Source organism: Osmerus eperlanus, chromosome 25, assembly GCF_963692335.1.
Source record: "Osmerus eperlanus chromosome 25, fOsmEpe2.1, whole genome shotgun sequence".
Classification (NCBI taxonomy): Eukaryota; Metazoa; Chordata; class Actinopteri; order Osmeriformes; family Osmeridae; genus Osmerus; species Osmerus eperlanus.
The window spans coordinates 1,947,720-1,970,247 of record NC_085042.1 but is presented as its reverse complement, the minus strand read 5'-3'; the positions used below and the strand labels follow the sequence as shown (position 1 = coordinate 1,970,247).

Below are 22,528 nucleotides of genomic sequence, written 5' to 3'. Positions count from 1 at the left end.
CAACTCTGTCAACCAGAGCTGCGCAGTATGTGACCTGGACGCAGTGGGGGCCGAGGAGGATCTCCTGTTCCAGTTACACACCAGGCCTGGAGATCTCCTGCTCATTCAAACCACTGGTCTTCAACCCTGGTCCTCATGCCCCCTGCCCTGCATGTTTTGAGATGTTTCCCTGAGGACCAGGGTTGCAGACAACAGATGCAGACCACCACTGGAAACTTGTGTCCACCACATTCCAGATCGATTTCAGAGGCACTCTTGTACAATGTTAACCAAAGACCCCAGGCTCTTTCTGGGTAGTGTTCTGGTTGTTAGTTACCAACGTTTCCACCCAGATAGGGTAACTAGGGTTACAACCAGCCTGCCAGATATCCCAGGTTGCCTTGTCGTCCTGCCGTGTTGCTCCTCCTGGCTAAGCAGTCTACCATGGCCGTGGCGCATTCCTCTGTACACTCATACACCAGCTGTGAGAAGCTGTGTCATTCGGAAATCTGTTAACACACACACATGCAAATGTGACCAGTTGTAAAGTAATATTGTAATAGATAAGGTTCCAAGTGAGGACGTGTCCCGTTCGCCCGTGCTGTTTCCCAGGAAAAGCAGGTCTATCTTGCAAATGCTTCGAAAGCTGTAAACATGTGACCTTAACCCACCTGGATAGAGGCCATTGATTGGCCAAGAACAAGGATGGAGCCCTGCAATTGGCTAGCAACAGGGAGTGGGGGTCATGACTCAGAGGGGGATGACTGATGACATACAGTATGTCATCACTGATGACTGGAAGAGAGAGACGGACATACAGTCATCAGACGGAGCAACTGAGAGAGTGAAGGAGAGAGAGATGAAAACACAGAGAGTGGACGAGAGAGAGATGGAGGTGAAGACTGAGGGAGGAGGGAGGAGAGATTCCGAAGACAGAAAGAGACAGAGACAGAGAGGTCGGTGAAGGAGAGGGGATGGAGAGACTTAAGATGGCGGAGGCGAGGGATATGGGAGAGACTACGAGGGAGACCGTCTGGGAGAGAAACTGGAAGAAGTGGGCATCACGTAAGGAGAGATATTTAGAAAAAGGAAAGGGATGTAGAGGGAGAGAGGATGGGGGAAGTGGAGGGTGAACAGAAGGAGGAAGGTACAGAGAGAGGGAGGAAGAGCACGTTTGGTATTGTGTGACAATTGAATGGCTGGGTGGAGGACTTGGGTGTCCCTACAGGTTTCCATTGACCCCAGGTCAAGCCCTTACATGAAACCACCATTTCTACTCCGTGGCCAGTAGTTTAGTACCAGTAGGAGTGGGGAGCTCACCAAAACCTGGTGCCCCTGGGCTTTAAGCCAGAACTGAACCACCATGTCAACCTTTCTTTTAGAGTGGATCTCATGTCTTCTGTATCTCAAACACATCTCCATTTCGAACCTTTTTCCCAGATATTTGTACACTCTGGTCTAAACCCAGGTGCCACCCAGGTAACCATGCCTGTGAAGTGAGGTATCGAGGCCAGTTTGACCCGTGTCTATCCCAGGACAGGTTTCAGGCAATTTGGTAAAAGGCTGTGAAGGCCATTAAAAGCTACGCGTTCCAACAGCAAGCAGCAGATGAGCCAATCGGTGACGTACAGTAGACCAGCAGGAAGCATTCCTGGCCTATTACTTAAAGATGTCTCTCTGTCTGTGGCCCCGCTCACTCGCTACGCCGTGCTCGCCCGCCCACACATGCGCGCACACACACACACACACACACACACACACACACACACACACACACACACACACACACACACACACACACACTGGAATGGACCTGGTGACGTCAAGAACGCGTACAAGAAGGGTCAGAGCCTTCTTTCTGAGGAGGCTCAGGTCCTTTTGAAGTTGGCAGGTCCATGCCGAACATGCTCTACCAGTCGCTTGTGGCTGGTGTTATCTTCTATTCAGTTGTGAGCTGTCAGAGCGTTGCGATGAAAGATTGCGATGGACTGGACAAATTAATTAGGAGGGCTCTGTTTTAGGGACCAGCCCTGACTGTCAAAGAGGTGAATGGTGAGGAGAATGGTGGCCAAACTATCGACCGTCATGGATAACACCACACACCCACTACACTTCATTCTGACTGAGAATACAAGAACTTCAGTAACAGCCATACAGTGCATCCGGAGAGTATTCACAGCGCTTCATTTATTCCACATGTTGCTATGTAACAGCCGTATTCGACAATGGATTGAATAAATGTTTCCTCTAATGATGATGTGAAAAAAGGTTTAGTTTACATTTTTGCAAATATATTCTAAATAAAAAAATTCAAGAATCACAGGCTGTGAAAGTATTCGCAGCCTATTGTGTTAGCACTGTGTATGCCTGTTTTCTTATTGTGCATACTTGCATTCTTACTGCTTGCACTTGTATTATTATTGTGCATACTTCTATTATAAATTTTATTGGGCTGCTTTGACATCTGAATTTCCCTTCATATCAGGGATGAATAAAGTTCTATCTAATGTAATCTGTGTACACACACAAGGCCCACTCACTCAGACAGAGGAGGTAGGAGGTAGGGGTCAGCAGAGGTGCTAGCCTGTGCTAACACGGTTCCCCCTAGCTCCTGCAGGATGCTGGACACAAGCTTATTCATTGGGATGGAATCTGCATCTGGCTTGGCTTTGTGTTCACTCAGGAATCTGGCTGTACAAAGCGTATTCCCTGTCCTGACACACACACACGTTCACACTCACACACAGACGCAGTGAGCGTTGCGTGGAAGGGAAAGAGAAAACACGGAGGAAGAAAACGAGAGAGGGAGAGGAGGGATTTCGAGAGGAAGTCAGACGTAATCTATAAATGATGCACACTGGGGCTATGATTTCATTCAAGGAAGCATGAAGCACAGCCCTCCCTCTTTCACACACACACACACACAAACTCACACACAATCCCTCTCACTTCCTGTAGATCTCGCCTTCACACTTTCTTTGCCCCCCTCAAAGTGATGAAACTTGTCACTGATATTTACATCCCCCCTCTCTCCCTCTCTTTCCCCTGACTCCCCCCGACTCTCCCCCCCCCCCCCCCCACACACCTCCTGGTCCTGGTCGCTAGGTGGAGGAGGGAAGAGGAAGGGGAGGAGTAAGAAATGGAAGGAGATTCTTCGCTTCCCTCACATAAGCCAGTGTGTTCAGCTGGGGCACAGTATCGGTGAGTACCCTTCTATACTAGATGTGTCCGTCATGGTGTATAATCACTACCCAGCTACGGAGACACTTAACGCCACTAGCGTGTGTTGTGTTTTTCCTCAGAGAGGGACTATGTCAGTCTGTGTCAGAAGCAGCCCATTGGTAGTCTGCTGTTTCGCCTCTACTGTGAGACCAGACCTGAACTGCTGCGGTGTATCCATCTGCTGGACGCTTTGGTACACATCCACACACACGCGCACGCACACAGCCATTCACACAAACACACACACACACAAGACTAAGACTAAAAACAGTTTGGGGGCTTGTGGTATTTGGGAGATAATCAACTTGAGTGGTGATTATGTCAGCAGAGCCTCCCCTCTGCTCCCTCTCCACCTCCATCCATCCATCTCTCGAACTCCACCTCCCTCATCTCTGTCAACTTTACATCCCTCCCTAAACCTTGCCTCTCTCTACCTCCACCTATTCCTCTCGACTTCCACCTTCCTCTCTAAACCTTCGTTGGTCTCTTAACTCCACCACCATCCGAGCGCGAGAGCGTGCCCGGGTGAGAGAGAGAGGTTTCTGTTTTATTTTCTGTTTTTCTTTGTTTTAACACACCTATGTTAGTCCCTTACGGGTTAGCTGGATGTTACACTATACACAGCACACAACAATTCAACGAGAGAGAGAGAGAGAGAGAGAGAGAGAGAGAGAGAGAGAGAGAGAGAGAGAGAGAGAGAGAGAGAGAGAGAGAGAGAGAGATCGAGAGAGAGAGAGAGAGAGAGAGAGAGAGAGAGAGAGAGAGAGAGAGAGAGAGAGTGAGTGTGAGTGTGAGTGTGAGTGTGAGTGTGAGTGTGAGTGTGAGTGTGAGTGTGAGTGTGAGTGTGAGTGTGAGTGTGAGTGTGAGTGTGAGTGTGAGTGTGAGTGTGAGTGTGAGTGTGAGTGTGAGTGTGAGACTGGTTAAGACAGAGGGAGAGATGCCCCTTTCAGAAAACCTGAAAATGTGAGACAGTATGTGTGTTAGTGGGAGTCAAATATCAACAAGACACAATCACAATGGAGCTGCTGGTGTGTGTGTTGGCAGGAATGTGCTTAGGGGTCCCTGTGGCTCCTCTTACGTCAGTGGAAGTGTGTGTGTGTGTGCGTGCTCTGCAAGTGTTAACCAGTCCTGTGCTGTTAGATCAGACCTCCCAGGTTTATGAGCCTTTGAGAAGGAACTTGACCCCAACACACACAACAAGCCATGTCATTCTTATCCTTAGGGTTCAGCCAAAGGAAGTGGAGACGCCCTTTTGGCCTTTTGGCTGTAGAACACACACACACACCACACAAAGTCAGTTACAAATCAAGGCAGACTATTGCCTACCCTGTCCTCCTTGTTCAAATTATATTTGTGTTTGTGTGGTATTGGGGTCTATAGAGACATTGTTGCACCCATAAGCACAAGTGACGCTAGTGCTTTTTAAAGCCTGCATGTGTGTGTGTGTGAATGTGTGTGTTGGCGGGTGTGTGTGTGTAACGGAAAGCTGGTGACGCCGGTGTGACACACTGTGACACTCCAAGACCTGCTGGAATCCCGCCGTGTTTGCTGTGTGGTTGCCAGGCAACGTGGGGTCACATATGGAGTCACCAGCAGTGTATGTTTGTGTGTGTGTGAGCGGGAGAGAGGGAGGGACACGGGAGAGGGAGACGGATGGAAAGAAAGACAGGGAGCGCTCGAGAGGGAGACGAGGAGAGAGTCGGCATACGCGCCTTTGTGTCTCATTGGTGTTTTCGTAATGCGCATCCGCAGTAATCCCATACCCCAGTTCTTCTTCCCTACCACGCACACAAACAACCTTTATCAAGCGAGCGTTGATGCTCGGCCGCCGTGTCATCTTGTCTTGTTGTGTTCTAGGAGGACTATGAGATGACCCCGGATGAGAAACTGAGGACCAGGGGAGAGCAGATCCTCAGTACGTTCCTCTCTAAAGACGTGAGTTTCTCCTGGGCCTGCTCCACAGCTCCTAATGATGTTACACTGGCCATTAGTCTCTACTCACGTGTGTGTGTGTGTGTGTGGGGTGTGTGTGCAGTCTTCGGAGTGTGTTGAGGCAGCAGTGGTTTTCGCTGAGCAGTGCAGAGAGAACCTGGAGCTAAGCCCCTGTAAGGAGATCTTCAGTGGCTGCTGCAAGTGAGTTTACGCTCTCTCTTGTTGATATTTGACTCCCACTAACACACATACTGTCTCACATTTTCAGGTTTTCTGAAAGGGGCATCTCTCCCTCTGTCTTACCCAGTCTCTCTCTCTCTCTCTCTCTCTCTCTCTCTCTCTCTCTCTCTTCTCTCTCTCTCTCTCTTTCTCTCTGTCCTCTCTCTCTCTCTCTGTCCTCTCTCTCTCTCTGTCCTCTCTCTCTCTGTCCTCTCTCTCTCTGTCCTCTCTCTCTCTCTCTCTGTCCTCTCTCTCTCTGTCCTCTCTCAATATCTCTCTCTCCCGGTCTCTTTCCATCGTTCTGTCTCTCTCTCCCTCTCGGTGTCAGGACAGTACAGTTCCAGCCTTTTTATCTTGGCTTGGCACAAAAAGGGCTTGGTGTTAACTGCAGGTCACCTAGTGTGCGTGTGGTGACTGAGTGCCTCTCTTATCTTCAACTGAGCTGCTCTCTTATCTGCGCTCAAGTAACTGTAGCTCTGGGAGCAATGACCAAATACAGGACCTATCTACTGTATGTAACACTAGTTTTTGTGGGCACTTTGTGTGATGTTAGTGATTGTGTGTGTGTGTGTTCCCAGGGCCCTCCATGAGTATCTGAGTGGAGCTGCGTTCTCCGACTACCAGAACAGCATGCACTTTGACCGCTTTCTGCAGTGGAAGATGCTGGAAAAGTGAGGCTTTCCAGACTGATGCTGTCCACACACACTCCCACTGGGCCGGGACCCATCCTCACCCATCCACACCCTCGGCTCAGTGACACAAAGATGACCAACATCCTTGGAAGTCCTCTGTCTGATGCCGGTTCAACATGTTTCTGTGTTTGTGTTTGTGTGTGTGTGTGTGTGTTTTAGACTACCGATCACTAAAGACACCTTCAGACAGTACCGAGTGCTGGGAAAGGGAGGTTTCGGAGAGGTGAGGCATCTCGTTGTGTCCTCATTATGATCATTATGATGGGGAGGAGGAGGAAGATGATGATGATGTCGTGGTGTGTGTGTGTGTGTGTGTGTGTGTGTGCCAGGTGTGTGCGTGTCAGGTGAGAGCCACAGGGAAGATGTACGCCTGTAAGAAGCTGGAGAAGAAAAGGATCAAGAAGAGGAAAGGAGAGTCCATGGCCCTCAACGAGAAGCAGATCCTGGAGAGGGTCAACAGTCGCTTTGTTGTGAGTGTCTTTCTAGAAGTAATGCATCAGCGCTGTTCTAGAGTCTAGTCCTTCGAGAGCTAATACCTCAGCACTGCTCTAGTCTAGTCCTAGAACTGGGACTACACCTCTATCTCTCGTCTCCCCAGGTCAGTTTAGCCTACGCATATGAGACCAAAGATGCTCTGTGTCTGGTCCTGACCATCATGAACGGAGGAGATCTGAAGTTCCACATCTACAACATGGGCACTCCTGGCTTTGAGAAGGACCGAGTCCAGTTCTATGCTGCCCAGATCTGCTGTGGCCTCCACCACCTGCACAGAGAGGCCATCGTCTACAGGTGTGTGTGTGTGTGTGTGCGTGCGGGCGGTCGGTCGGTCGGGCGTGCGCACTTCTGTATACTGTGTTCTGAGGATGCACCGAACTGCACAGCTAACTCTGGCTTTGAACCATTCTTCCAGGGATTTAAAACCAGAGAATATTCTGTTAGATGATAACGGTGAGTTTACTCTCTGTCCAGATACCTCTTTCACATGGATACCGGAGATATATAGATTAATGTTAACTAACTGCATCACTTCTTCAACATATCTGTCATTCCTGGAACACAGTTCGTAGGTGTGTTTCTGTTTTAATCGCTGACCCCTGACTCTGCAGGACACATCCGTATCTCGGACTTGGGCCTGGCTATCAAAGTGCCTGACAGTGACCTGATTAGAGGCCGTGTGGGAACGGTGGGGTACATGGGTAAGCACGCCCCGCCTGTCATGACACACACACACACACAGCTGCAACACACACACAGCTACCAAACACACACACACACACACAGCTACCAAACACACACACACACAGCTACCAAACACACACACACACAGCTGAAACACACACACAGCTACCAAACACACATACACACACAGCTACCAAACACACACACACACACACACACAGCTACCAAACACACACACAGCTACCAAACACACACACACAGCTACCAAACACACACAGCTGCAACGCAATACACACACACACAGCTACAACACACACACACAGCTGCAACACAATACACACACACAGCTACAACACAACATGCACACACACAGGTACAACACAACACAGAGCTGCAACACCACACATGCACACAGCTACAACACACACACAGCTAGCTACAACACAACATGCACACACACTGCTGCCGCACATGATATGTTGACACATGGGCGGGCTACATATCAACCACATCCTGAATTCAAAAAACTGTCAAAACATCACCACACGACCAACAGCTTACGGTGGATGTAAACGTACATATGAATGTGCACGTGCGGTGTGTGTGTGCGTGTGTGTGTGTGTGTGTGTGTGCGTGTGTGTGTGTGTGTGCAGCTCCCGAGGTGATCAATAACGAGCGCTATGGGATGAGCCCTGACTGGTGGGGCCTGGGCTGTCTGATCTACGAGATGACCGCGGGACGATCGCCCTTCCGCGCTCGCAAGGAGCGCGTGAAGAGGGAGGAGGTGGAGAAGAGGGTGCAGGAGGAAGAGGAGGAGTACAGCGACAAATTCACGGAGGACACCAAGGCCGTCTGTAGGATGGTGAGGAGCTCTCATGGACGGGCTGACGCGGTGGTCGAGCGATTGATTGACTAATCCGTGGTGTTACTTGTGAATGAACGAGGTCATCTATTATATTGAAAGTGTCTCCCCCTCTCACGCTCTCCCACTCTCTTCCCTCCTTCTCTCTCCCTCGCTCCTCCTCTTTCCCTCCCTCTCCCGCCCTTCTCCCCTCCATCCCTCCATCCCTCCCCGCTCTCTCTTGCTCTCCCTCTCTCCCACCCTCCCCTCTCTCTGTCTCTTTATTTCTCCCTCCCTCTCTGTCCCTCATTCTATCCTCCCTCCCTCCCTCCCCCTCCAGTTGCTGACCAAAGACCCTAAGCAGCGTCTGGGCTGTCAGGCGGAGGGTGTGGCAGGGGTACAGGCCCATCCCTTCTTCAAGAACATCAACTTCAAGAGGCTGGAGGCTGGAATCCTGAACCCCTCCTTTGTCCCTGACGTAAGAACCTGCTGTCAGCCACAGCAGGGTCACATACACACACCTGCTCTCTTATAGTATACCCTGTGTGGGTGTGGGTGTGTATATGCAAATACACACACACCCTTGTGTATATATATATATATACAAGATACCTAAGATGAATATCTTATGTATGCAAAATGAGGTGTATAGTGCATATACACAATATATCTATATATATATATATATATATATATATATATATATGCACTGACGAGTATCTTATACCAATATCATCTTAAAACAGAGTCTGATTAAACACTAAAGCCTTTTACTTTTGACCTTATAAAATTTGCAAGTGTGATTTCCTTAAGCCAATACTGGTTTGAATTCATGTTCAATATTTGTTCTTTATTTGTTTCCGAGACTGTTGAACACCATTCTGCGGCTGAAAGAATAAGGCTGAAATTGCCTTACACGCCAAAAGCATACATCTAAGCAACACATTATGTAATGAAATACAGTTGTTAATATAGTCAGATCTGCTGGTGCCGTAATTCTGGGACAGTGATATCGATAAGCCTATTAACTTACGCATTCACACAGTTGCCCATGTGTGCCAGCTTTCCTTCCAGTCTTTGGCAGCAGCAACGGTATTGCTTTTACATTTAGTCATTTAGCAGACGCTCTTATCCAGAGCAACTTACAGTAAGTACAGGGACATTCCCCCCTCGAGGCAAGTAGGGTGAAGTGCCTTGCCCAAGGACACAACGTCATATGGCACAGCCCAAATCGAACCGGCAACTTTCTGATTTAATAGCCCGATTCCCTAACCGCTCAGCCATCTGACACCTTCTTTCAGCCTGTATTATATTATTTCTTCATATTTGTTTAATATTATAGTTTGCTCATCTTGGGTCAGATATGCAGTCCATGTTTGCGATTGGTCACATGGTGCAAACACTGCCCCTTTTACGTGAACGCCCTCAGTTGATAACCACCATTGTGACACCGCTTTCATGTGATGGCTGTTGTTAAGCTTAGTTCAGCCAGCTAACTAAAATATATTGTGGGTATATTTAACTTATTTTGTAGTACAGACCTCTGCTCTGTTATTGTGTGTGTGTGTGTGTGTGTGTGTGTGTGTGTGTGTGTGTGTGTGTGTGCGCATGTGTGTGTGTGTGCGCGTGTGTGTGTGTGTGTGCGCGCAACACAGCACTCATTTATTACATTTAGGGAATACCAGTTAAATGCCACTCCTTTATTATTATCATTACTATTATAAACATACTATGGAATTAGCTTATTTGTCCTCCATTGTCTTTGGCCCATCTCCCTCTTTAAAGGGTTAATCAATGCTGTCCCTCCTCTTGTCCCTCCTTCCTCTTCTCTCCTACTGTCCATCCTCCCACCCCTCCTCCCCTCCCTGCACTCAGCCTCGGGCAGTGTACTGTAAGGATGTGTTGGACATTGAGCAGTTCTCCACGGTGAAGGGTGTCAATCTGGACCAAACGGACAACGACTTCTACTCCAAATTTTCTACAGGCTGTGTGTCTATCCCCTGGCAGAATGAGGTATGTTGTGATGTGTGCGTGTGTGTGTGTGTGTGTGTGTGTGTGTGTGTGTGTGTGTGTGTGTAGTTGTGTTTGGATGTTTGACAAAACATACAAACTCAGAAGTACTTTAAACACCGGGATTCAATTTAATCCCTCCCTCTCTTCTTCTCCCCCACTCTATTCCCCTCCCGATGTTCTTCCTTCCCTCCCTCCCTCCCTCCCTCCCTCTCCCTCCCTCCCTCTGGTAGATGATAGAGACAGAGTGTTTCAGTGATTTGAACCTGTTTGGGCCCCTGGGCTCCCGGCCCCCAGACCTGGACTGGTCGCTGCCCCCAGAGCCCCCCCGGCGCAGTCTGCTGGACCGGATCTTCAGGAGACACGTGAGACACACACACACACACAGACACACACGTGTAACTACACACAGACTCACACGTATAACCCCCCACACAGACACACACACGCTTATTACACAAATGACGTGCAGAGAAACACGCTTCTTTTGTGATTGACCTCTGTCTCTCTCTCTTCCTATGTTGTTGGTTCTGTGTGTGCCCCCACACACCCCCTCCAGCACCCAGAGGTATCCATTGCCAACAGCCGGGTGCAGTCTTCCAGCGTAAACTCAGTGGACTCCATGTCCCACTCTGCCCCCTAGTGGCCAAGACCCTGTGTGGCGCTCACACAGAGAGGGCGGAGCATAGAGGACATACCTGCTGCTGATTGGTTTACACCCGGCCTGACCAGCTGTCAGTCATCCTGAGGGATCCCGCCCTAGCCTGGGGTCAGTCCAGGAGAAACACCTGACCCCTTGACCTTTCACCTTGACCAAGGCCTAAGAGCTCAGGGGAGCGTGGGGTTCGAGGAACGTTCAACAATGCCGAGACGTTTGGAAATGTTCAGACACCTTACTCACTTACCCTCAGGACTGCTGGACTTGAGAAGAGCCACTGACGTCGACGTAAAAGACATGAAATGAAGCTAATTCAGGGGATCCACTGAGTCTATAAGACCACCACAGGGAATACAAGATGGGGTCTTTGTGGAAATATTGTTCTAGATGTTGTTTAAAAAAAAAAAAAAAATGGAAAAGGAAAAGGAAAACCTTGCATAAATGTACACTCATACTCACTCTGGTATTTCCTTGTTGTCCTCTTTTTCTTTCTATTTCTTTCTCTTTTTCCTTTTCTTGCTCCCCCCCTTTCTTTCTCCATCTCTCTCTCAAGCACACATTCATTTCATGAATCAGACACCACCACCACCTCAACAACCTCAACACCATGTGCATTGCCATGTATAACACTCAGGCCAAAGATCCAGTTATGTTGTTTGTGTCAATGTTTATGTTCACATACTAAGCACCATTAGGATCACCTTGGACCAGAACCTGAAAAAAAAGTCTGGTACCTATTTTACTATTGATCCTCCAAGTAATGTGAGTCTGCAATTGTGTCCCATCTGAATCACACACACACACACACACATTCGGAGCCTGTCAATGTTATGATATGAATACAACCTAACTTGGGACTTCCTTCTTACAATGTTACATTTCAAAGACGGAAACATGAATGCCATTTATCTACCTATCAGTCTGTTTTTATAGTAAAGATGTTGTTTTACCTCTGACATGTACTGTATGATTACTATTGTGGGGCCATCTAGTACTGTATGGTCTGTCTATGTGGTGTTTCTCGAGGACCGGGCACACAGTACTTTCAGCCATGCTGTTTCTCCTTTCTCCAGCTGTTTGGGTGTTGTCATGACGAGCATGCCCAGACAGGAAGTGAAGAGGAAGGTCCAGCTTCACGCCGGCTCCCCGGGGTTCCACCACGACCCGGGAACCCCCGTAAAAAGCGGTTTTCACAGGGTCACTTAAAACTCACGAAAGGAAATGGTTTCTTCTCCCTCTCAGTGTCTCAGTTGTGGTGTTGGGTAGAATGTAGACTTGGTGGGGGTCTTTGATGGGTCCGGCATGGCTTTCCCATGGACAGAGACAAAGGCTCCCCTTCTCCTTCATCCTCCCCCCGGCCGTGTGTGTTCTCTCTCCTTCAGAGCCCCTCCTCTCCCTTGCGTTGTCTACGCTGAGCTGAAGACACGGGGCAGGAGAAGGACGGACGGAAACACCCTCGGAGCGAGCCTTGTCATCTTAGAGGAAGGGAAGTGGAGTATTGAGATGCCCCCCATCATCCTGGGCACGGCACATCATTGATAAGGGCCCCCTGACAGGGAACTGAACTTCGAGCGCGCCAATCCAAATGGAGGGATGATTCATAATCTTAAATTAAGAAATGTATATGTTTCTTATTGTAGGGAATGCCAACAAACGTTGCAGTAAATGAAATCAAAATAAACTCCCTACAATAAACTCTCCAAGAACTTGACTAGTCAGGGACAGGGAAAAGTGCCTCCTTATTGGAGTTATCTCGACCACATGAACGTTTGCACGTTCTTTATTAACTGTCCTATCCTTTTTGTTTCTGTGGGAACCACACACACACACTTTGGTTGGCCAGAAAGGAGAGGAGTGGAGGAGCAAGGAAGAGAGGGAGACTGTGAGAATGTATATTAAGGTGCTGACTAAGTGCATGTAATGCCAAACCCACTGTGTCCTGTTGCTCCTAATAAAGCCTGATCTGAGTCTGTGTGTCTCCTGTCTGACACCCTGTCTCTCTAACCCTTGTTTTTGTGTCAAAACATCGTCAAGTAGGCACTGTGAGGACTTGATAGACATGGCTGTGTCTTCTGTCGCCTGACAATCATGCACATGACATGCTCATACAGCATGATAATTACCATATTCATATAACTCATCACCATCCTCATCATCAATACCAGTGTAGGATCTAGAGGAGGAGATATCCTTGTGCTCTACCACTGAGCTATGCCCATCCCCATACTCTACCATTACGCTACAAACATCCCCATGTTCTACCACTGAGCTATACCCATCCCCATGCTCTACCACTGAGCTATACCCATCCCCATGTTCTACCACTCAGCTATACCCATCCCTTATTGGGCCTTCTCAGGGGCGTGTACAGGAAAAGGCAGGCCATGGCCCATGGGGCTGACTGCAAACCCCCCCTTACAAGCCCCGCCCTGCAGAGCAGTCTCAGATAATACTGGGATCTGGGTGTTCCAGTCCTGATGCCATACTCACCCTGGAAAAGACCCTGACGATCTCTGCTCCAGGAGTTATTATCCTGTCCTCTTGCTTTTTTTCTTCTTTTCCTCCTCTTCCTCCCTGTATTTTTCGGCCCTCGTGACCTCTCTTCCTGCTTGCGTGTTCTTGAGCGGTGTTGACTCGGGCCTTGTGTGACGCGCTGCTCTCTGGAGCAATGTTGCTGTTAGATGCCGTGTGGTTTCGGTTGGAGCGAGAGAGCAAGGTTATCTCAGCCCGTGGGGCTGCTTGATGGATAGAGTGTCAACAGTGGGGACATCAACAGCTACAGCCTGCGAGGAGAACGCTGGGAATCAGGCCACTCTGACACCAGCAACACCAGTAACACAGAGCCGGTACCAGTAGTCAGCATGTCGTGACTGTTTGGACTGGGATATTATGAAAACTTGTGAGTCATTAGAACAGCTCTGGTCAAAGGAAACAGACCTAAGATTAGTTGTACATTTACATTTTACAATGTATTCATTTATTGTGTGACAGTATTTTGTGGTTCAGAGTCCAGCAATGGCAATCTTTATTTTCCAGGTACAGTGTAAAGTAATCACATCTCAGCTACCAGGCACAGTGTAAAGTAATCACATTTCAGCTACCAGGCACAGTGTAAAGTAACCACATCTCAGCTACCAGGCACAGTGTAAAGTAACCACATCTTAGCTACCAGGCAGAGTGTAAAGTAACCACATCTTAGCTACCAGGCACAGTGTAAAGTAACCACATCTTAGCTACCAGGCACAGTGAAAAGTAACCACATCTTAGCTACCAGGCAGAGTGTAAAGTAACCATATCTTAGCTACCAGGCACAGTGCAACAATAACACAATGCCTTCAGAAACAGTGAGGGTGGAGCCATAGTTTACTGGTAGGACCTCCACGTTATCAAGCACAAATGGACGATGTTCTTGTGTGCATGTAACGGGGAGATTTTCTTGTGTGTGTGTGTGTGTGTGTGAGAGAGTGAGCATGTGTATTGCTGTGAATGCTTTAGAGTGTGTCTGTTGGTGTGTTTGTGCACCTCCGTGTTTCTTCCTGTGTGTGTGTGTGCGCGTGTGCCTCAGTGGGCCAGAGGACTGCATGTTATCTGACACAGTGTCTGCGAGAGTCCGAGACATTCTTGTGAAGCCCTAGATGCGTCCTTGGCCACAGGAACAGGCGGATGATGTATGTGTTTATCTGGGGGATGACAACAGGACGGCCTTGCAAAGGTTGGTATAAAGAGCCACACGCCCTACAGAAAGCAGAAAATCATCCAAGGCGACACACACCACTGCTCTCCACTCGGCTCGCTCTGTCTGGAAGACCGTTTGCTAGAAAGTCCTCTTAGTCTCCTATTCGTTACACAGAACCCCTACATTCTTTCAGAAGCAGAAGAATTCGCACTGATACAAGATGTTACCTGCTACCTTCAAGCTGTGTGCTGGCATCTCCTACCGCCACACGAGGAACATGACAGGTGAGAGTGAGGGCTTGAAAAGGTCTGTAGACCTCTCTAGTGGGCTGTATACATCTCTAGAGGTCTGTACACATGTCTAGTGGTCTGTAGACCTCTCTAGTGGTCTGTATACATCTCTAGAGGTCTGTACACATGTCTAGTGGTCTGTAGATGGCTCTAGTGGTCTGTAGACATTTCTAGAGGTAGCAAGCCTGGTTAGCCTTATTTGGTACTAAACATTGTATTCTTTCTTTATTATTCTTAAAAAAAAAATAATATATATATCCTCATCCCTATTTGTCTAAACTCACCATGTACCAAATTGCATTGACACCTTACATATTGTGTAACAAACAAAGTATTGTTTCATGTTGCTGGGCTGGTGTAGTTTGATAATGTCCTGCCTCTCTTTCTATTTCTCTCTCTCTCTCTCTCTCTCTCTCTCTCTCTCTCTCTCTCTCTCTCTCTCTCTCTCTCTCTCTCTCTCTCTCTCTCTCTCTGTCTTCCTCCTTTCTCCATAATCACTGCTCATATACTCATACACATTGTTCTGCCTGTCCCTTTTCCATTCACTCTTTCTTTATTTCTCATTTTCTCTCTCTCTTTCATATCTTTTCCCTACTATTCCCATACTCTATTGTTTTGCCTGTCTTTTTCCATTCCCTCCTTCACTTCTCGTGTTCTGTCTGTCTGTCTCTCTCTCTCTCTTTCTCTCTCTGTGTCTGTCTTTCTCTATATATGTCTCTCTCCCTCTTTCCCTCTCCCTCCATTCCCAGGCCTGAGGAAGAATGCCATGGTTGCCATCCAGCATGAGCTCAGCAGGCTGGCAGGACCCGGCCCCAGCCCCTGGATCAACAGCGTCCGACGCAGGAGCTCTCTACTCGGTAAGTCCTCCTTAACAACCTGAGCCTGCATTGGTCACTGCAGCCACACCTTTTAGTAATCTACCGTGTCATTGGTCCTTCCCAGCCCAAGAGATATCTCAGTGGCTCGCTGACAGATCAAAACAATTCACAATCTACAGCCCTGCTGTTGACTCAGGGCCATGGGGGGGTTGTGTGGCGACGGCCCAGTGTTGAGACTGGGGGCAGAACCGGCATGTCTCTGGAAGACCGATAGCATCTCGTGTGAGATGTTAAGATTGCTCTTTCTACCTCAATCTCTGCCCTTGATGTTCAGCGTTCACAATGTCCAAAACACACACACACACGCACCCACACACACGAGGAGTGTGTCATATTGCATCTGCTTTCCTCCAGGCTCCCGTATCGAGGAGGAGCGGGGCTACAGCGACGAGGAGGTGTGCTACATGAAGCAGGGGGAGGAGGCACTGCAGAAGTCCATCAGCATCCTGAACCATGAGGACGGCTGGACCACGGAGATCATCGCTGTGAGTGGAGCAGGAACACCACACAATCACACCTGGGACATGTACCTGGATAATAATAATAATAATAATAAAGTATTCATTTGACGGACACTTTTTTTTTCACCAAGCAATGTACAGTAAAGGGTAGGGGGGGGGACTTGCAACTTCTAGATCTGCAGTTAAATGCTCTTCCACTGAGCTGTACCCTCCCCACGCGAACGCATTGTCATAGCGCTTAGAGGCGCTTGAGGGATCCGTTGGTTTCATAACAGTGGGGAAAACAAATTGAGTATGCAGTCTGAATTTGGCAGTGTTTAACTGCCCTGCCTTGTCCCCTGTCTCTCTCCTAGGCTAACGGAGATAAGGTTCTGAGTAAGGTTCTGCCCGAGCTGGGGAAAGTCTTCAAGCTGGAGGTGCTTCTGGATGAGCCGTCTGACAGGCTATACGGGGAGCTGGTGGGGAACATGGAGGAGATGGGCCAGTGGAACCCTAATGTCAAGCAGGTCAAGGTGAAGACTGGTTAAAGGAAGGGCACATGCAGCCTCAGGCTATTACCTCAGTTCTAGTTCTGTTCTTTCTCCCTTCCTCTCTCTCTCTCTCTCTCTCTCTCTCTCTCTCTCTCTCTCTCTCCCTCCCTCTCTCTCTCTCTCTCTCTCTCTCTCTCTCTCACTTTTCCTTATTGATGTATTTATCCATGTGCGTGTCCTGTTTACCCTGTTTCAGATCCTCCAGAAGATCGGTCAGGACACCATGGTGACCCATGAGGTTTCCGCAGAGACGCCAGGTAACGTTGTGGGCCCGCGGGACTTTGTGAGTGTCCGCTGTGCCAAACGACGCGGCTCCACCTGCTTCCTGGCAGGCATGTCCACCGAGCACCCCGGCATGCCCCAGCAGAGGGGCGTCGTCAGGTACACCACCTGACACACCACCTGACACACCACCTGACACACCACCTGACACACCACCTCACACACCACCTCACACACCACCTCACACACCACCTCACACACCACCTCACACACCACCTCACACACCACCTCACACACTGTAGGAAGGCGGGAGGGAGGGAGGGAGTGGAGGGAGGGAGGGATAAATAGATGATTGACAAATGGATGGATGTATAAATGATAGATGGAATGACTCCATATGTTGATACTGTGTGTCTGTTGTCTCTCCCAGGGCAGAGAATGGGCCCACCTGTATAGTCATGAGGCCTAGTGCAGAGGACCCAAACAAGACCAAGTTCACCTGGTTGCTAAGTATAGACTTAAAGGTATGCAGAATGCTCTTTTCTCTGTTTGCATATTCATAACTCCATAGATCCATTTCATCTGCGGAGTTACCGATTCCTTGATATTGTGACAGCTTTCTGATCTGTACGTGAATAAGATTGTAAGTCGCTCTCTTTTATTTATTTCATTCTGCCTCTCCCTGTCTTTCTCACTCCCTCCTCTCTCGCTCTCTCTCTCTCTCTCTCTCTCTCTCTCTCTCTCTCTCTCTCTCTCTCTCTCTCTCTCTCTCTCTCTCTCTCTCTCTCTCTCTCTCTCTCTCTCTCTCTCTCAAGGGGTGGATCCCAAAGGCCATCATAAACAAAGTTCTCTCCCAGACACAGGTGGACTTTGCCAACCACCTGAGACAGAGGATGGCAAGTAACGTTACCATGGAGATGGCACCTGCTTGCTGACACAGCTGGCCAAACTGAGTGTCTTGCCAAGCAACACAAACTGGCCAACAAAAAAAGGCCAACTAAATGCCCTCACCCCATCATGTCAATCACCACAGAGAATAGCCACAGTACATGCCAACAGTAACTCTGAGATCTTAGGACCATCTTAGAATTTGTGTAAACACTGCTGTTACATAACAGCCCTTGTGTTATAAGACACCAAACCGATTCACAAATATCTAGTGTGGCTTCCCATTTTTATACAGTACTTTAGCTTCCTTCAATTCATTGATTTGAAATGATTATAAAAGCAAATCTTCCAACGTAGTGTTAGTTCAGTCAGCCTATATTGTATGCCCTCTTGGTTGAAGGGGAGAAGATTAGAGGAGGATAGTATTTTAGATTACAGACGAAACCATATCTGTCCGATTTATTCCTGTCAAACATGCCCTAACACTGGAGATATCATTGTTCTTTGTAACCTCAATGTATAATTTGCACTTTCAGTAAAGTATTTATTGTAACAGTGGCATTCCATTAGGGCGGGTAAGGATGCTCACTAAGTGAATAAATGATTGCAATTATGACAATGGTACCGAGGTTTCCAACGTGTTTAGTTTTATTGTGAAATTACTGGGACAGTCATTAGAAAACACATCATTAGAAAACCAACAGTAGGCCTACTAGATCAAGTATAAAGGGGGGCCTCATTATAAAAACATATCCAAACTGTCTGAAGTTTCAAGGTAGAATAAATACAATCTTCCTATTACAGAAGCAACTCCTAGCTGTGTCGTATCCTTCTTAGACCTCCTAGTTGATCTTAACTTCAGAAATCCTAACTGGACCTATAACTGTAAATGAGATTTTTCAATCGGCAGTTGTCCTGTTATGTCTTTATCTAGGTTTAGAATGAACATGAGACTACCGTTAGGCTGCTCGAGATGGACAAGTCACATATGAAAAGGCTCTCACAGCATAATATCAAGGGACTAATAGCTAGTCAAGCTCTGTACCAGTAGCCTATGGGGAAAAAAGACAGGTTAAAATTGGACTGACAAATTTGAACATAATGAAAGCATATTGTAAAAGACAGGATGCTAGAGGGTGGGATAATTTAGATTTATGTGAAATGTTGGATAATCAGGTGAAGCAGAAGAATATATTTTGTTGTAGATATTGTATTGTTTCAATTCAAATGAAAGTTCATTGTCTGTCCGATATTCATGTCTAATTTACCTAATAATACTATCTAGTGAAATATATTTGTATTAAGTTGTTTTTGGTTACCTTTCAATCATTCTACTTCTGTGTTCATGTTCCCCATCTTTATTACCATACAGACCAAACAAGAATGCTGCTGCCAGTTATTTTGAATTTAGGACAGGGTCTTAGCCATCATAATTTAGTAGCCTATTCCTTATCTGGAAAAAAAAGAATGTGGTTCTGTAATAGCAAAAGTCCTATCCTAAGATAACATTTACATGTAGTCATTTAGCAGACGCTCTTATCCAGAGCGACTTACAGTAAGTACAGGGACATTCCCTCCAGGCAAGTAGGTGAAGTGCCTTGCCCAAGGACACAATGTAATTTTGCACAGCCAGGAATCAAACCGTCAAACTTCTGACTAATAGCCTGATTCCCTATCCGCTCAGCCATCTGATTCTGATTCATCCAAGTCTTTTATTATCTTGTTCATGTTATTTGATTTGAGCTTATTTACTGAATTGTGTGTGTTTTAAAAACATATGTGGGAAACCAAGTTTAGGCTTCTTTTCAATTTTTGTGTCGACTTTTATTTTGAAAAAATAGAAATGCAACTATAATGGGTTTCCTGGCTGAGGTTGGCTTGTGATCTTAATGACGTTTAGCTAGCAAGCCATGTTTCTTTAACTAGCTTTTTCATAAAGGAAGACATTGTCGATTAGTTATTATCAGTGTTGCACTGATAGTCATGCAGAACGAGGACCCTAAACCAACATTTTACACTTGTAGTTGCTTCAACACAGACAATATTTTCCTTGAGGACTACAAACTCCATGTCCGATTCGTTTCCGAGTGCCAGTTTAGATCGAAATATCAAGCAGTAGGTGGATCTCGCAAGCCAATCGTTTCTCTATCTATTCTGTTTTATTCAATCTCTGCATATTAAACATGTCTTTATTACGCATTTATTATTAGGTGCTGAGGACGCTTGGTTGTTCCACTGATGCACAGTTTGATGATGTCCTGCACAAGGTATGACAATGTTTATTATGATTTTTGTTTACGACAACAATTAATGAAGATCAAATTTGCGGTTTAGATAGCTCTAGAAGTTGAAAGGCGCAGGAGCCTTGGTCTGAAGTCCGCTGACAGAGCTTCCGCCATACGGAACATCTACACACCTCTCCACAAACACGTTTACCTGCTGCAGGTGGGCATGCGTTTTTCTTCGAAAACGTTTAGTGTCTCTCTACAGATATGTATAGCCTAATTAACTCAGTACTCCCTCTCAGGAAAACAATTTGGCACCAGAGTTTAGACAGATTGTAGACTATTGTTGGTCTCAGGACGCCAGTGAAGATGGACTTCTTGCCCTCATACAGACCGAGACAGGTGAATCCCGCACTACAGCCTTCATAGTCACTTTTGTATAGTAATGATAAGTTCTTCAGTGGGGTATAACGGCAAGTGATAATAGTTTGTTCATTATCTCCCTTCTCTCACACTTGAAGCCCAAAGAGTCTACCGCTTTCCTGTGTTCAAGAAAAGCTTTTGTGAGGAACTGATAGAGGAGCTGGAGCACTTTGAAGTATCCTCAGCTCCTAAGAGCAGACCTAACACTATGAATCACTATGGGGTATGAACCATTTAAATACAGATACATTTGGCCATGTGTAAAGCCATATATCCAGTGTGGTACCCATGCCAATATTGCTACCCTCATTTCCGGCCAGATCCTACTAAACGAGCTGGGATTGGACGAAGGCTTCATTACCGTTCTGCGTGAACACTACCTGCAGCCAATCACATCTCTGCTGTACCGGGACTGTGGAGGACGACGGTTGGACAGCCACAAAGCGTTTGTGGTGAAGTACGACATGCATGAAGACCTGGACCTGAGTTATCATTATGACAACGCTGAGGTCACTCTCAATGTGTCGTTGGGGAAGGAGTTCACAGAGGGAAACCTCTACTTTGGGGACATGAGACAGGTGCCTTAAACAAGTCCTGAATCTTAAGAACAGTAACAATTCCTCACGTCATGTGTGTATTGGAATTTCTCATGAAAGCTGTGCCTTTTTAAAATATCCTCATAATATGACCCAAATGTTATTTAGAGGGCCTTCTTCCATAGCTTTCTGCGAGTAGCACTAAATAACAAAGCTACATCCTGTTAGGTGAACAGCATCCTGATGTGTCGCTGATGGTGCTGTGCTGCCCCCTGCAGGTGCCGCTGAACGAGACCGAATGCACGGAGGTGCAGCACAGAGTGGGCGAGGGGGTCCTACACAGGGGTCAGCACATGCACGGGGCCCTGCCCATCTCTTCCGGCCAGCGTTGGAACCTCATCCTCTGGCTAAGAGCCTCACAAGAACGCAACAGGCTCTGCCCCATGTGCAGCAGGAAACCCACTCTGGGGGAAGCAGAGGGCTTTGGAGACGGATTTACCAAGGACCCTCCACTGAATACATCCTGCGTCCTCACGTAAAAACCTTCTCAGTCTTTTAGACGAATCCCCAACCCTAGTCAGATCCGGTTGCCGTTTGTTGTGTGACAAGTGAGTGTGGTTTCTTTGTGGGACAAAGTGCCAAAGGGGGTCAAGGAGAGGAAAGGTTAACATGGATGAAACTTCCCTCGTTATTAGAACAGCTCTAGGAGGAACAGTGCATAGCACAGTCACATTTGTACTTTGTTGTGTTTGTTGATTGACAATGTTTTATTTGTATTTTTTTCATTTTAGTTTAATTCAGTGATTTATTTAATTTAATTTAGTCAAATTGTTTGATGTGTGATGACACTGTCTGTTTGTGCTTCTGTGGTTTACTTCATGATCTTATACATTTCAACATTCAGATATATGGCATGCACTGTCAAAATGTTAAGACTGTTGTATTGAAAAGATTCAGAATAAATACACAGATGTAATTATCAATATGCTATCTGTAATGACCATCTCAGATACAATACACAAACATCTTTTGTGCGCTAACATTTTTTTCTTATGGTAAAGTCAACATTGAACAAGAAAAGGATGACCACAATAACAATTCAATCACAGCAATACATTCTGTACATAAATGAAGCAAAACTATAAATGTATATCCTCTGTATATATATTTCTCTGTTGTCAAGTAATATTCATTTCCTCTGAACCTGTGCAGAAATATGTCTTTTTGTAATATAAGACATACATTAGACTGCCTTACCATATCCCTTATGATCTTATTTTTAAATGTAATTACCATCATCATCTTTAGTAGTGACAACAAAAATGTGCATTCTAGTAAACTTTTGGTTGTTTCTTTTTGTCCCAGTGGCTTGAATACAAAAGCATAAGTGTTGTGAATGGCAGAGGGAAAATCAATTATTGGCAGCAGAAGGATTTCAAATTCCTCTGCAAATAAAAGGCAATTTTACTGCCACTAACTCTGAGGTCAGGGGAATTCAATACTGGACCTTGCTGTATAAGTAAACTATGACTTTCTGCTGAGGTTCACATCGTCACTGAAGATCTTCTGGCTGGAGATGTACTTCTGGAGTTAAAATTCCTCTGAAATCTGCATCAATGAAGATGGTAGATGGGCAACACAGACTCACTATGTGCCCAGATCTCAAA

At 46.8% G+C, this 22,528-nt stretch overlaps 3 protein-coding genes across 3 annotated transcripts in view; all 3 read left to right on the top strand.

The window, feature by feature from the left end:
* Positions 1 to 11,174, top strand: part of grk5l (G protein-coupled receptor kinase 5 like) — a 26,611-nt gene extending 15,437 nt beyond the window's left edge. Inside the window, exons 2-16 of the mRNA XM_062451529.1 lie at positions 3,085 to 3,180; positions 3,282 to 3,394; positions 5,059 to 5,136; positions 5,237 to 5,334; positions 5,931 to 6,023; positions 6,204 to 6,267; positions 6,374 to 6,514; positions 6,643 to 6,833; positions 6,955 to 6,992; positions 7,151 to 7,240; positions 7,877 to 8,085; positions 8,405 to 8,542; positions 9,940 to 10,077; positions 10,308 to 10,439; positions 10,634 to 11,174. Coding sequence (XP_062307513.1) covers positions 3,085 to 3,180; positions 3,282 to 3,394; positions 5,059 to 5,136; positions 5,237 to 5,334; positions 5,931 to 6,023; positions 6,204 to 6,267; positions 6,374 to 6,514; positions 6,643 to 6,833; positions 6,955 to 6,992; positions 7,151 to 7,240; positions 7,877 to 8,085; positions 8,405 to 8,542; positions 9,940 to 10,077; positions 10,308 to 10,439; positions 10,634 to 10,717 — 1,703 coding nt within the window. The 3' untranslated portion in view covers positions 10,718 to 11,174. The remainder of the gene's footprint in view (positions 1 to 3,084; positions 3,181 to 3,281; positions 3,395 to 5,058; positions 5,137 to 5,236; positions 5,335 to 5,930; positions 6,024 to 6,203; positions 6,268 to 6,373; positions 6,515 to 6,642; positions 6,834 to 6,954; positions 6,993 to 7,150; positions 7,241 to 7,876; positions 8,086 to 8,404; positions 8,543 to 9,939; positions 10,078 to 10,307; positions 10,440 to 10,633) is intronic.
* Positions 11,175 to 14,456: 3,282 nt separating this feature from the next.
* Positions 14,457 to 18,301, top strand: star (steroidogenic acute regulatory protein). The gene is made up of 7 exons (XM_062451549.1): positions 14,457 to 14,692; positions 15,448 to 15,555; positions 15,931 to 16,061; positions 16,391 to 16,549; positions 16,764 to 16,948; positions 17,220 to 17,313; positions 17,605 to 18,301. Exons 1-7 carry the CDS (start codon positions 14,629 to 14,631, stop codon positions 17,722 to 17,724), a joined length of 861 nt encoding a protein of 286 aa, XP_062307533.1. The 5' UTR covers positions 14,457 to 14,628; the 3' UTR covers positions 17,725 to 18,301.
* A 1,214-nt stretch (positions 18,302 to 19,515) lies between these two features.
* Positions 19,516 to 22,213, top strand: ogfod2 (2-oxoglutarate and iron-dependent oxygenase domain containing 2). Its single transcript, XM_062451540.1, has 7 exons — positions 19,516 to 19,792; positions 19,888 to 19,944; positions 20,012 to 20,122; positions 20,205 to 20,304; positions 20,424 to 20,548; positions 20,646 to 20,903; positions 21,140 to 22,213. Exons 1-7 carry the CDS (start codon positions 19,661 to 19,663, stop codon positions 21,398 to 21,400), a joined length of 1,044 nt encoding a protein of 347 aa, XP_062307524.1. The 5' UTR covers positions 19,516 to 19,660; the 3' UTR covers positions 21,401 to 22,213.
* The last annotated feature ends 315 nt before the right edge of the window (positions 22,214 to 22,528 follow it).

Excerpts from the sequence above, each read along its gene's own strand:
- star (XM_062451549.1), top strand. The coding sequence starts at position 14,629 with ATGTTACCTGCTACCTTCAAGCTGTGTGCTGGCATCTCCTACCGCCAC. Across the intron at positions 14,693-15,447 it reads CCACACGAGGAACATGACAG|GCCTGAGGAAGAATGCCATG; the intron begins GTGAGAGTGAGG and ends CTCCATTCCCAG. Across the intron at positions 15,556-15,930 it reads ACGCAGGAGCTCTCTACTCG|GCTCCCGTATCGAGGAGGAG; the intron begins GTAAGTCCTCCT and ends GCTTTCCTCCAG.
- ogfod2 (XM_062451540.1), top strand. The coding sequence starts at position 19,661 with ATGCAGAACGAGGACCCTAAACCAACATTTTACACTTGTAGTTGCTTC. Across the intron at positions 19,793-19,887 it reads TTAGATCGAAATATCAAGCA|GTGCTGAGGACGCTTGGTTG; the intron begins GTAGGTGGATCT and ends ATTTATTATTAG. Across the intron at positions 20,549-20,645 it reads ACACTATGAATCACTATGGG|ATCCTACTAAACGAGCTGGG; the intron begins GTATGAACCATT and ends ATTTCCGGCCAG.